Genomic DNA, 13,681 nt, shown 5'->3' on the forward strand with positions numbered 1-13,681 from the left:
ATAAACAAATATTTTTGCATCCATTTCACGCGGTATTTCATAGCGAAAATTAGTTGCAAATCATACTGATCCAGAATTTTTGGACACTGCTACAGGTCTACCTGGTTATCACCTCCACACTACTTTTTCAGATTCACTTACAATTATACCCTAGCAAATTCTGAAATACTGTACATACAAATTCCGAACCCCATTCGCGAAAAAATCAAGTTTTTCACAATTCTTTTGTTCTTTTCGGACGACACATCAATTCATATAATAAATATTGTACATGGACACGCTATTTCGCAGCCGAGTCTCGTGGTGTAATGGTGTGGTGTAATGGTTAAGGCATTGAACTCCTAATCCGGGGACTCGAGTTCGAAATCCGATGACCAACTTATTTTTTCAATATTTTATTAAACAATAATTTTATTGTCATTAATCAAGGAGAACACAATTTTAATCATCCAGTGCTATTATGATATTTTTTTTTAATCAAAGCAATATGTTACCTATATTTTTCTCATTTTTAGTTCTGTCCTACCACGGGGCGATTCGCATGATAATAGGACAATAAAACATGTGATATGTATGAATGGTTGTTGAATCGATCTAGAGACCTGTCCCTTTGTCATCTTCAGCTATCGTAGAACTGTATTCCAACATGACTGTCATTTCAATTGTTATACCGTTCCGGTTGGTTTATTGCATACACTCTATAGGTGTGGAAAACTATATAGTATGGAAGGCCAGCAGGGACAAAAACGTATCCAAAAAGATACAACCAAATTATGGAAGGCCACTAAAGTCATAGTTACGTAAAGGCAAATTAGCAAAGCGGCAAAAATACCCAAATGCCTATTAAAATGAGGGACTGTCCCCACCACAGACCCCCGATAGAGAGCAGGGCTTGAAGAATGAGGGAAATTAAAACTACAAACCGCAAAAGACCGCCAACAACCGCCGCTTAATAGGGAAATCCAACTAGATTGCCCCGCAGGGCTACAAAGAACTATCAACCGCGAAATTTGGATATCCAACTAGATTGCCCTGCAGGGCTACAAAACCACAATCATGGTTGGCAGGAAGAATGAGGGAAATTAAAACTACAAACCGCGAAAGACCGCCAACAACCGCCGCTTAATAGGGAAATCCAACTAGATTGCCCCGCAGGGCTACAAAGAACTATCAACCGCGAAATTTGGATATCCAACTAGATTGCCCCGCAGGGCTACAAAAACTACAATCATTAAAACATAATTATCTTGCTAAGTCGTGGCACTTAGACGCTTCCGTAGTATAAGCCTTGCTACATATACACGCATTTCTCAGCTTCAATTTGAAGTAAATCGCACTGACTCTGTGTCTCGCTGGCATCGTCAACATTGGGTATGTGTTGTTCATATTTACATTTTCTTAGTTGCCTTGAATAAAGTTTATTAAAATGTATATGTATCCCTATTAACATTACAGTCACGCGGTAGCTGTGACCAGCAAGTTTTAAAAATAAACGGCTGATAAAGTTTATTAAATTATTTACTGTCATAAATCAAGGATATCATATAATTTCAAACATCTATGTTTCGTTTTATTCGTTTTATGGAGTACTTCGTAACCCGATGACTTTCCAAGTTGCTTGGCTACATTCATAAAAGAAATAAAATTCAAAAAAGTTGACAACGTAAAAAAGCAGCAAGTTTAAAAAGCCCCCACCTCGGCTCACTTTTTGAAACTTGGTCCCATTTTGAATATCAACAGCAAATCGGTGTTTTTAACGTTTAAACAATAGCATCATTGCCATTAACATGCCTACTTATTATAAAACAAAACATATAATAGGATATTGGCCAAGAACAACATAATAACCTTTCTGATCGTTCCAGAATGCTAACTACTATTAAAATATCGCATCGGCACATTAAAGATACATAACACTTCTGGAAATGTTTTAAGTTGATAATTATGACAAAGTTTAAATCAGTATCTTTTACAAATGGGACCAAGTTTCAAAAAGTGAGCCGAGGTGGGGGCTTTTTAAACTTGCTGCTTTCTTTACGTTGTCAACGTTTTTTTGGTGGATATTATTTTAAAGCTTGTTTTTAAAGAGATTTCGTCGTGAATGGTCACATCAGGAAAATTGTGAATGTATTTTCAGGCAAATAATTAAAGTGAGATTATTAAATACGAAATGATAGTACTGCGGGCGGGCTTCTAAATCGATTCCTAACAATCGACAACAGCTATAAGCATGATAATACGCAGAACTTATACGACATAAATAGCCTATCATTTTATTTACCATATTTATATAATTATTGAAGCCTTTTGTTTTCGTCCGTTTTATGGACATCAATGAATGAATTGATTTTCACGTGTATCATAACAAATATTTGGTTAAAACACAAAAAGGAACACAAATGGCTTACTTCCGCTATTCGCTTATTGACCAGTCAGTTTTATAAAACGGCCAAATTATTCCCATGGTATAGAAGTATTGACCCATATCATAATGGAATAAAGACGCGAGATTAACTCTTTCTTCAGATATCCATATTAACTTAACAAAATATTATTGAAGGGGATTATGGGATCAGATACGCATGGCATTCAAGATAAGTCATATACATAATTTATTACATTATGAAATGCATATCATTCATGTTACATGACTTGTGTTACTGCCTGCACGTGGGTAAACCTCGTGGTAGGCCTATCTATAGACTTCGGGGTTTTATGCAATTCTGAGCCCTGGAGAGAGTAACATGGGGGAGATTGTTTGGCAAGCCGAAAGGGGAAAGCGATTTTTGGCACACTTTCATGGGGCACCTTTCAAATAAAACGCGCTAATGGCCTTTGGAAAACAGGACGGAACGGAAATGTGCCATATTCTCGAATTGTATCACTTAATAAGTTAAGACTAAGGTTTGCAAAATGGAATCCCAAAAAGTTGACATGTGCAAATGCGGGTGGGGTGGGCTTTGGCAGGACAAGAGGATAAAGAAATATTTGGTAAGACGAGAGGGGAAACAATTTTTGGCAGGTCGATAGGGAGTAAGCATTTTTGACATGCCGCTTGTACCATGGAAATAGTATTTCCATGCTTGTACTGATGCGCACAAAAAGTATCCGAACACAGGGATGATATTTGTCAGCTGATCAGCTTTAATTGTATGACCGGTGTTTTTCAAATTTAACCCCTATAGCCTTTGACATTGAAAATTTTAATGAGCAATGTGCATTTTTGCCAACAAAGTTTTTCTGATCTACTTACTAAATTGCAAGGTATAGAATCCATATATTCTACCGAATACTTTGAACCGAAATAATTGATTACTATTCCGACTGTCAGAAAATCAATGGAAACAAATCCAAGCTGGAAGTGACTTGCTCAGCAAATCGACCAGAAAATCCAGTCTGGTAATTTCTTAGAATAGTTCGATAGCAGAGCCAATTTGAAAGGTTTTGCTTATTATATAGGTCTAAAGTTTCAAGTCAGTTTTTATTGCACTTTAGGTGGTACAAAATTGGTGTAAAATTCATCTTCAAATTGTCAACCTTGGGCAATTCGAGAATTCTCACCTAAAAATATATAGGGTCAAAAGTAAAACCTACTTAAACTTTATTTAAATGTATATTAAATAATTCCTCTGGTCATCATACCAATTCAAAAAATAAAAAATAAAAAAGATCTACGACTTTTAAAAAGCTCGAGTTAAAGGCAACAGTTTTGGCTCTACGTCATCCAGCGTCAACTTAGAACCTTTTTGTCCCACAGGGAGCACCCTCAGAAATAAAGGGTTCTTTATTTAGAGAACCTTTAATGGTTCTATGAAGAACCTATAAAAGTGCCCCCTGGGGAACAGCCAAAGAACACTTGTACAGTCCTTTATTCTAAGACTGATGGATCAAAATGGTCTCATTTTGATGATAATGGTATGATATTTTTTGTCCTGTCACGATAATTTAAATAAAGAATAGTTTCTACTAACTAGAATCAGGGTGACACTTCCCTGCTGAAATGACACTCAACATAGAAATGGTGTTGTACATTGATTCCTATTGCTGTTACTCTCTCTGTGCAGCGCATTTGTGATATGTAACATTAAGGAAGATTAAGGACGATTAAGAAAGATTAAACTATTCTTTATCGACTTGGCAATCGAACTGAAATAAACTAATATTCATATGCTGTGATTTTACGCAGGAAATGATATTATTCTTATACATTATTATTATTATAGTAAAATATCTATATAAAAATGATCCCACACAAATTATATCAAGTATTGCTTTTACCATACCCATCAGGCCATCACTCGTTCAAGATCAGTCATCGTGGATATGCAAATTATATTAGTTATATGTTTACATGCAAATATTTACTCCGAGTCTTTATCTTTGATAATGTTCTTCACTTTTAAAGTTAATTCTTCAAGTTTGTCCAATTTAGCTGCATTCTTTGCAGCATCCATTTGGAGCAGTTCAGCTGTTGTACGTTTATTATTCAAGTCTGCCATTGCTTTTCTTAGCCGTACTCCCGCTGTTCTACTAATAGCTCTGTCGTGCATCCTCTGTAATGTCGCTCCTCCTCCTTGCTCCTTCGTCATCTGCTGTTTTCTTTTTAAGATCCTCTGTTGAATCTCTTCCTCAACATTTTGTACAATCTGTGCATCACTGCGAAGCTTTGCCGAGGCACCAATGAACATCACTTCTTGCCTGTTTCTTTGTGCGTTTCCAATACATGGCATTGACATGCGTCTTCCTCGTCGCCAATTCTTCGGCATATCGGGTGTCATTCCAGAATGCAGTGTCCTTGACGACTGGCGATTCAAACAGTCATCACTACTACCAATACCGCTATCTGATGACATGGATGAAGCAAAGCGAGTCTCCAATTCTGGAAAACTGGAAACTTCAACTTGCTTAACGCTAAGTACCTTTATCTCGTCCGAAATAGGGCCTTCATCTTCATCATGTTCATGAGCAATCTCTATATCTTGAACTGTGAGTTCGACATATTCTGTAAATTCTGCAATCGGTGTTGGTCTGCGACGAAGTTCGTTAATGGAATCTAAAGAGCTTGATTTCTCTTGGGGCATTGTTTCTTCAGTGTTCTGTAAAAATAAAACAACAGGATAAAAAAAGAAGAAAAATAGAGGTTATATCAAGGATCTGGTTGAAAGGAAAGATGAAGGACAATGTATGTTTATCATTTCTATCATGCTTACAATAAACATAATAAAAGTATAACTGGTTCTACAGTTCCTCGCACCCTGGAGAGGGGGAGGGAACATCCGCGATAAACTAATTTCAAAGTGGGCTTGTCATGTTCCACTCCGTACTGAACAAGTGTTGGGATAAACGCAAAATCCTATACACACAATCGATCGCAACAGAAAGCATGGTTGTCATTCAATATGAAGTCCTATTTACTGACGCTTTTGATTCTTCTAATCACTTAAATCTATTGTTTGTAATGTACAAACAGTGGGAGCCCTCGACAACTCAAACTAATTGGACACGATAAGTGGAAGCTATTGGTTGCAATCGGTTTTTTATCCATCATAAATTGACAGGACAGAGCATGTATTGACATTTTGAATGTCTTTTACGCCACATTAATTTTTTGTCACGTTTGAACAATTATAACATGCTGATTGCCCTAAGCAGAGAGATCCTCTGCTCTAAGTGCACAGGAATCGTTTTCATTGACTTTTAAATTATTTAAGCCCTTTTAAATCTTTTAAACTGTACCATTTCTGCTTACGTTTGTGACTCAAGTTATACAAACTCGAGTAAATGATATCGGAATTCATTATACAGGCCCTGTACGCAGGCATAAGAATACACGCTTATTAAAACGTCTGGAAAATGTTTTAAAAAGCTGGATAAGCGCGTAACATTGAACAAAACACCTGAAAATGGACTGAATTCAAAATAAATAAAATTGCCGGGAATTTTGACATCACGAAAGTCTGGTTCCAGTGTTTCTCATATACACTGTACGTTATCCTACGTTTTGGAGAAATTTGGTTGTCATATTCTTTACAAAAAATGTATTTAACAACTGTCAAGATAAGGTTTTCTGGTCATTTTAGCCGAAATAATGAGATATAATAATAATTAAAAAAAACCAATTTGTATTTATGACTCCCCTTCCGCACACATACCCGAAACAAAATGTTCCGAAACGGTCAAAAACTTCTATGCGGCTGTGTGCTTGATGGGAAAAAAGGTGCGCGGAGCACGCAAAAAATTGAATGTAAGTATAAAGATTATGCACAAATTTTGATCGAAATTGTACAGAATGCGCGAGTAGCACGGCCGAAAAGTTGAATAGTCACAAGCCCTTAATAATTTTACAACCCCGCTATTTTTGGTGTAAAAAAATTACAAATTATAAAAATACAATTTGCTCCAATAAAAACATGTGAAAGTATCTGCATTATTTTATGACATTTTGATGCTAAAATTCTATTTAAAAAAAAGGGGGGTCATTTTTAGCCGAACATAAAAAAGGGGATAATGAGCAGGGAACAATACTTACCAATTTGAATTTCTCGCTGAATTCTTTTAACGATGATGTACAGGCAAGAGATGCACGTCGATTCAGAAGTCTTTGCCTCGGAGGCATCCTTCCAGATGATTTAGACTGTATGCTACATGCGTCTTCATTTGAACTCTCATCCGAGCCAGTGGATTTTGAAACATTCAGATTTGAAATTGTTGTGCTACGTTCTTGAATAAGTTCAGTTACGATGGCTCTGTTTGTTTGAAGATTTAAAGTCAACGAGGGACATCGTGGACTTGAAGGAGTAGCAGACTTAGTTTGGTTGCGACCGGCTAAATGAATTCTTGCAGACGAAGGTCGAGATTCCAATGCCTTTTGAAAATTTGCCAGCGATGGCGGTGTTGGGAGAAGTTGGGTGGACAAGGAACTTGTAGGTAATGAAAAGCGTCTGCCAAATCTATGACGAAGGCGGATGGCAGACTCAATGTCTGAATTGTCATCAGATGAACGGGATTGTAAGCATACATCACTCTCGGACCCGCCACAGGAACTGGGTTCATCAGATTTCATTTCAACAGAATCATTGCCATTCGCATCCGTATGTTGCGATTCAATTTCCAGATGTTTTATTTCATTGTTTCTTTCTTGCACTGGTTTTGACGGCATGACGAGGGTTCCATTGTTTTGTGAGATTACTTGCTCTGTAACTTCTTCGTCTCTCTGGTTACACAGTTGAGGTACAATCGCTCTACCTGGCCTCACTGTTTTTGCCATACGATTTGGTGATGGCGAGCGAGGAGGTTTAGGTCCTTCTGGTACTACCAGTTGTTTCACTGTTTTTGCACTACGATTTGGTGATGGTGAGCGAGGAGTTTTAGCTCCTTCTGGTACTGCTAATTGTTTCATTGCACTACGATTTGGTGATTGCGAGCGAGGAGGTTTAGCTCCTGGCACTGCTAATTGTTTCATTGTTTTTGCACTACGATTTGGTGATTGCGAGCGAGGAGGTTTAGCTCCTTCTGGTACTGCTAATTGTTTCATTGTTTTTGCACTACGATTTGGTGATGGCGAGCGAGGAGGTTTAGGTCCGTCTGGTACTGCTAATTGTTTCATTGTTTTTGCCGTACGATTTGGTGATGGTGAGCGAGGAGGTTGATGTCCTTGTGGTACTGCCAATTGTTTCACCTTCTTCAATTTCTCGTCTCGCATTTCTTTCTCAAGTTTGTTACAAATTGAAGCACATAAAGTGGCCTTACGCCATCGAGACACGGCTATTTTTGGTTTCACATTTGGGGTAGAATAATTGTTGATAATTTCTTCCAAGCCAGCCTGTGCTTTCTCCTTTGGTCCTTTCCTCAAAGGAAACTCAGAAAGAGGAATATCAATTCCATAATCGACACTGTCATTCTGTTTGTTGTCGTTTTCTTCATCATCACCCTTGTTCAGCAGTTCCTTAGCTGCCGCAGCTTCAGGACTCGCGAAAATACTAATCAGTCTCTGTGAACTTTTCAGATCTTTACAATCATGTTGCACTGATTTCTCCATCTGGGCGTCTAAAAATAAATTCAATCTTTGCGGCATCTTCAATAAACAATGGTGCACGTTATAAACAATGGTTAAAACACAGTGTGGAGTTAATTAGATTTCTGAACCAAAAAAGTCAGTGTTGCAAAAGTAACCAAATTGCAATTCCGAAGGATGCATGCGTTCACTTTGTTCTCAGTTTCCAATATGATCGTAAAACACAGTGGTCTATTGCGTTTATATATTTTGAATGAAATAAAGATTGATTGATAGGCCTATGCCGCTTGTCGGGAACATTGATTATTTAATAATGATTATTAGTCTGAAAGCGTGAAACCTTAGCTAATGAACATATATAATCACTGCTTAGATTCAGAAGAAGCTACTGATTGGCTGCTTCAACGGGCTATTCCAGAAAATAAGTGCACACCCCTACGGGGTAGTAAATTTTCAATAAATTTTGTATTTAAACACTCTGTAAGTCTGAATTTCCAGCAACCATAAGGGGCACATCATTAGATATATGTAGTTGGGGTAGTGACAATTTTTTTACCACCTCGGTGAAGCACTTTTAGCAGCAATTTGTTTTAACACCTCGGCGAGACAAATTTTTGTTTGTTTACTCCTCTACTTTCAACAATATGGTTGGATTTGTGAAACGAAGTTTGTTTAATAGAAGTCCATATTTTTACCCTCTTTATGTTTTGTACATGTAGCACCTAAGTTTCGCCTGCCGCGAAAAACATAAATTTTAAAATGAGTTCACATTGTGAGTTTGTCGCGGGTTATAGCGGTGACCTTAATTTTTTTCAAAGGAGATCCGCATCCACCCCATTAGCCTGTTCGAGATATGGCGGACACAATATGATGGCGCTGCACGAAGTGGTTAAAGTCTTTTGAAATTGCCGCGTTTTACCCAGATTGAAGACTGTCCCCCTTTTGTGTATGCCATACTTCGAAAAGGCTAATCAGTGTGGCATAGATTTCTTTTTGACACTGTGTGGATTTCGTGGAAATTTTGCGAAGTTGAGTGAATCAAATGTTTTCGCTCACAGATTAACTATTCACAAACATATGCAAACGAAATACTTCAAAACTCAAATATTAAATATGAGGAAAAATGAATAAACTCGCTTGAAGCGCGTGCAAATTTTGAATTTAAATGCTGAATGATATAGTCAAATACTATGTTAAATTTTCTTCATAACTGTGACAAATCTTTTTCACCCCCGACGTAATTTTTTTTCTGATCCGAGGAGGAGCAATTTTTTTTTGGTCTGCAATTTGTTTGGCTCAGAAGTCAGATGGCGCGGATTTTTTTCCTCCAAAATTACCCCCACTTGATATCTATTGAGGCGACCCTAATTGGTCAAAAACTCTAGAAATCCGAACTTATAGCCTATAGGGGGAGGGGTTGCATCGGTTGGAATAGCCCAGCGTGGCCTCCAGATACTGTCAGTGTCAGGGTATCCATCCATAGGCCTGTGAGATAATTATTGATTCCTTTCGTTACCATGATTGATTATTACTAGCATTGTTTGTATTATACCGATATTATTAATATTTCTTCATGTCCGTCAAATTTTAATTTTATTATTCTTCATTCAAAATGTTGAAATAATATAATTAGTAATAACTGCCGGGTATAGGGTTCAAAGAAATCCCGCTGGTTATTTTGGCCATTTAACATGCAGTTCTATGGGAGGACACAGTTCTATGGGAGGACATAAAGTCGTAATTTCATGAATTTTATAACTTTATGTCGAACTTTGCTCTGTTGACCTACAAAGCTAACAAATTTGGCCGATTCCATTTAGGTGCAAGTTGGGACATGTGTATACATCACAAATATGCAACAACAAAAAAAGAAAAAAAAGAAAAGGTTTAAAAAAAATTAAGCAATTCCATATTATACGATCGTACATTATGACTTTTAAGCTGTTATTTAGCCCAGATTATTCCAGAATCCTGCATTATGGATTCCTGGAATCTACACAGAAGAAATAACCAATGAAAAGATATGATTACAGAACCTTGCATTATTGCCAAAATCTACAGAATGACTACGAAATACCTCCTCCCATGAAACTGAAACCGAAACCTTTATTCCATGCAGAGAACCAACTAGATCAAAAACAACAACAATAACAAAAAAACAAACAAACCCAAAACATACAAAAAAAAAAGAGAAAAAAGACGGTAATTGTTAGGGAACAACCCAAAAGCTCGACGAAGTCCTATAAACGAAAGTCTTTCGTTAGGAGCTAGCTAACCCCCTCCCCTCCCCTGTAACGTAAGTGTCAAATATCGAAATTTCTAGCCCATATTCATAGGATACATACAGGTAGGGCTATGGGTACATTCTCCGATAAAGTGTCCAAAAAGCCAAATCTGTGTCGCCCATAGTTTCAAGTCGTATTCAGACTTGTTTTGTCAGAAAGAAATGACTTTTATTAATATAACTAATACTTAGGAGTTGCTTTTTTAAAATGTGTGGGGCTAGAGGTTGTAACATGCCAAGAAAGTATAAAACAATAAAGCTGATTATGCATATCCATTGTTTTCCTCCATGTCGCCAGCAAAGGTGCGTTCCGTATAATGTGTCCCTGTTCGCTATACATGCGCGCATAATAATGGATTATAGGTACTTTTCATTAGCTGGTATCATGCCCTAATTATAAAGTATAAAACATCACAACGCAGGTTATTAAATTTTTCCAACAGGTCTTTGAGACTATGTCGCCAATATTGTTCACAGATACGTTACCATATTTCTAATGGATAGCAATCTGTCAAAATAACTACCTATATGAATGTTCTCATATGTGATGGATCAAGCAGGCTCCATATTTATATTATATGTGGTATATAACACAGTGGTTTCAAAGTAAAAAAAATCAGGTATATTATATATTAATGGCAAAAAATCCTGACGTTACGTTCATGTCGTCACAGATACGTTACCTAAATTCTACTCCCCTCGGAAAAAACGCTGTAATAAATGAAGCCAAATACCATACCAGACTTTAGTACATTGGGTGATGACTGATCAATATGAGTATTAAGTCGGTAAGTTTTACACTTGCAAGATTAAGACAAAAGTGTGAAAGGGCTTCACAGATACGTTACCACTGATACGTTACCACCAATGTGTACAAGTAATATTGCTCAAAAATGAAGTATTGTTGAAAAATCACCCATGCATTGTTTTGTGCTCTGAAACTATTAAAGTTTACGATTCTGAATGATTTTCATGAATTCTTCGTGGTTGGAATTTTGCAATTACCGAGACCAAACTTGAACGCTTTATCGGAGAATGAGCCTATGGATGAGCCATCGCCATGGTGGTTATGGAGGGGTGCAACAATGCTAGGATATTGATCATGTTTATCATGTTTATGGAAGAAACAAATATTGTATTTTATTTTTAAATATTTTTCTTCATACCTTTTTTGCACGAAAAGAAATTAGGACTTTTTCAAATAAAAAAGAATCAAAGTGTGGTGCAGCTGTTTTAAAAATGAACGTACATGTTGCAGGTTGCGAGTATTGCAGCTCTATACCGTATTAATTTGAAATCATTTTGAAGCAACCACTGTGAAATGTCAACATCGTACTTCGGAAAATACTAAAAGTTGCAAATGACATATTAAATCCTTAAAAAAGATCAACTTTGACAGATGTTTGACTACTTTTTTTACAAACGTAATCGGACATTTTGATCCCCTCCCTAACGAAAGGACTTTCGTTTATAGGACTTCGTCGAACTTTTGGGTTGTTCCCTTAGATTGAGATAGAGGCAAAAAGTGTAATTCCATACAAACTTTTCTAATGCAAGAAATTTCTAAAAATGTTGAAAAGGGGTCAATTTTTGACCAAAAACCGAAATACAACTTATTTTCACAATTTTTATTGGCCTGTTTGGATCAGAAAAGCGGGAAGTATATAAAATAAAATATTGATCGTATAGCAAATTAGTCAAAGCAGCCAATAATCGCATCTATATTTTCATATCTTGAGTACAAGTACTAACTCCCGATTTGTATTAATTTGTGCACAATTGATAGATTTTCACATCTGATCTTTTCAGTCACCGTACTCCCCCTGTTTGCTAGCTCCCCATGTGATTTTTACCACTCGGAGTTTCGCGATCATTATGCCAAGAATAGGTTGCATCCGATAACATACACTACTTTTATGAACATCTATAATAAATTACTGAGTTTTTCGAAGTGGTGAGGCTAAAAACTTCTAGGCCCTACGTTTTACATTTTTTCGGAAAACGGATTTTTGCGCTGCGTAGAGTAAAGTTGTCCGCACCCCAATAAAACGTCCAATTTTGTTTTTGTTTACGTTAAGGGTGTCAAATTATGTTAATTAGTTTCAAAGGCGCTAGCAGCGCACCTGCATGCTCAAACTTTTCACGCCAACACAATACACTAATGTTGACATAGCCCGAAATAGCCTGAAATTAGCCTTCTGTCCTGACATTTTTGTGAAGATACTATGCCTGTAGTCTGGATGGTCATTGAATTACCTATTTACAATCACATAGTATAGTACCAGGGACTGTGTATGAACACCTAATTAGTCACACATCAATAAAGTCAATATTTACTCAAAAGGATGAAATGTCCTTTTTGGAAGATTGTCAACATCTCATAATGTCCTTTTTGTAGGTCAAGATTGCCATCGTGAACATCTCATACCTATAAGGGGCTGTTGGTGTAGCAACGTGAGGAGGGTATATAGTTTAATTGTGCTAATTATAATATGGTGCAATTGCCTATTTGCCTCTCAAACCACTGAATTGTATTTACCATGCATGAATAGGCCTACTCTGCTCTTTGTGGTAATACTATGTTATCAGCATTGTATGATCATAACTTAATATGAAACAGAGTGTAAGGGAATGTGAATAAAATTGTTTCATCTGCACAGTGGTGTAGCTAGGACTTTTTCAGAGAGAGAGAGAGGGGGGAGGGGTGGACACGGCAAATTTCATGGGGGGGGGGCATTGTCACAAATGGGCTTAAAAGTAAAAAGTACAACAAATTTATCCAAAATGGGCTAACAAATAAAAAGTACAACAAGTATGTGTAGGCCTATACAAATCTTAAATATCAGGTCAGCTAACATACCACAGGGGGCCAAGAGGGAATTGAATCAAATTGTGTTCATCTGCTCAGTGATGTAGCCAGGACTCTTGCAGGGGGCCGCAAGGTTCATTTCAAGGTGGGGGACAAACTTGGACGAAAATGGTAAAAAATGGCCGAAAGGTACCGGTACAAAAAATTTGTCCAAAATGGGCTAAAAAGTACAGTAAATGCATAAATATCTTAAATATCAGGGCGGCCAGCATCAAACAGGGGCAAGACTTTTCACGGTGGATATGATATGGTGGCAAGAAGACTTATTTCGATCACGATCTAATTGCAATTTCAAGCCATTGATTTATATGGAAAGGATACTACATATTATATTCCTAAATAATCTCCTCTCATACCATTAATCACATTAATTAGAAAATAATTAAAACAAAATTTACAAACCGCGAAAGACTCTGACCGCGCAAGACGGGTAATCGCTAGTTTATTGAATACTTTACTTGTGATAAACATGATTGTGTTTAACTTCGAATTCAACTGAATACGTCCATCATGA

General features: G+C 37.0%; 1 protein-coding gene across 1 annotated transcript; it reads right to left on the reverse strand.

Moving 5' to 3' along the window:
- Positions 1-2,245: 2,245 nt before the first annotated feature.
- Positions 2,246-8,254, reverse strand: LOC140152736 (uncharacterized). Its single transcript, XM_072175214.1, has 2 exons — positions 6,530-8,254; positions 2,246-5,096 (listed from the first exon to the last, which is right to left on the reverse strand). Exons 1-2 carry the CDS (start codon positions 8,072-8,074, stop codon positions 4,362-4,364), a joined length of 2,280 nt encoding a protein of 759 aa, XP_072031315.1. The 5' UTR covers positions 8,075-8,254; the 3' UTR covers positions 2,246-4,361.
- Between the last annotated feature and the right edge of the window lie 5,427 nt (positions 8,255-13,681).

Source organism: Amphiura filiformis, chromosome 5, assembly GCF_039555335.1.
Source record: "Amphiura filiformis chromosome 5, Afil_fr2py, whole genome shotgun sequence".
In the NCBI taxonomy this organism is placed as follows: Eukaryota; Metazoa; Echinodermata; class Ophiuroidea; order Amphilepidida; family Amphiuridae; genus Amphiura; species Amphiura filiformis.

Bases quoted from the DNA above. Each gene is read 5' to 3' on its own strand.
- LOC140152736 (XM_072175214.1), bottom strand. From the start codon at position 8,074: ATGCCGCAAAGATTGAATTTATTTTTAGACGCCCAGATGGAGAAATCA. The intron at 5,097-6,529 runs GTAAGTATTGTT...TTATTTTTACAG, and splicing joins TCAGCGAGAAATTCAAATTG to AACACTGAAGAAACAATGCC.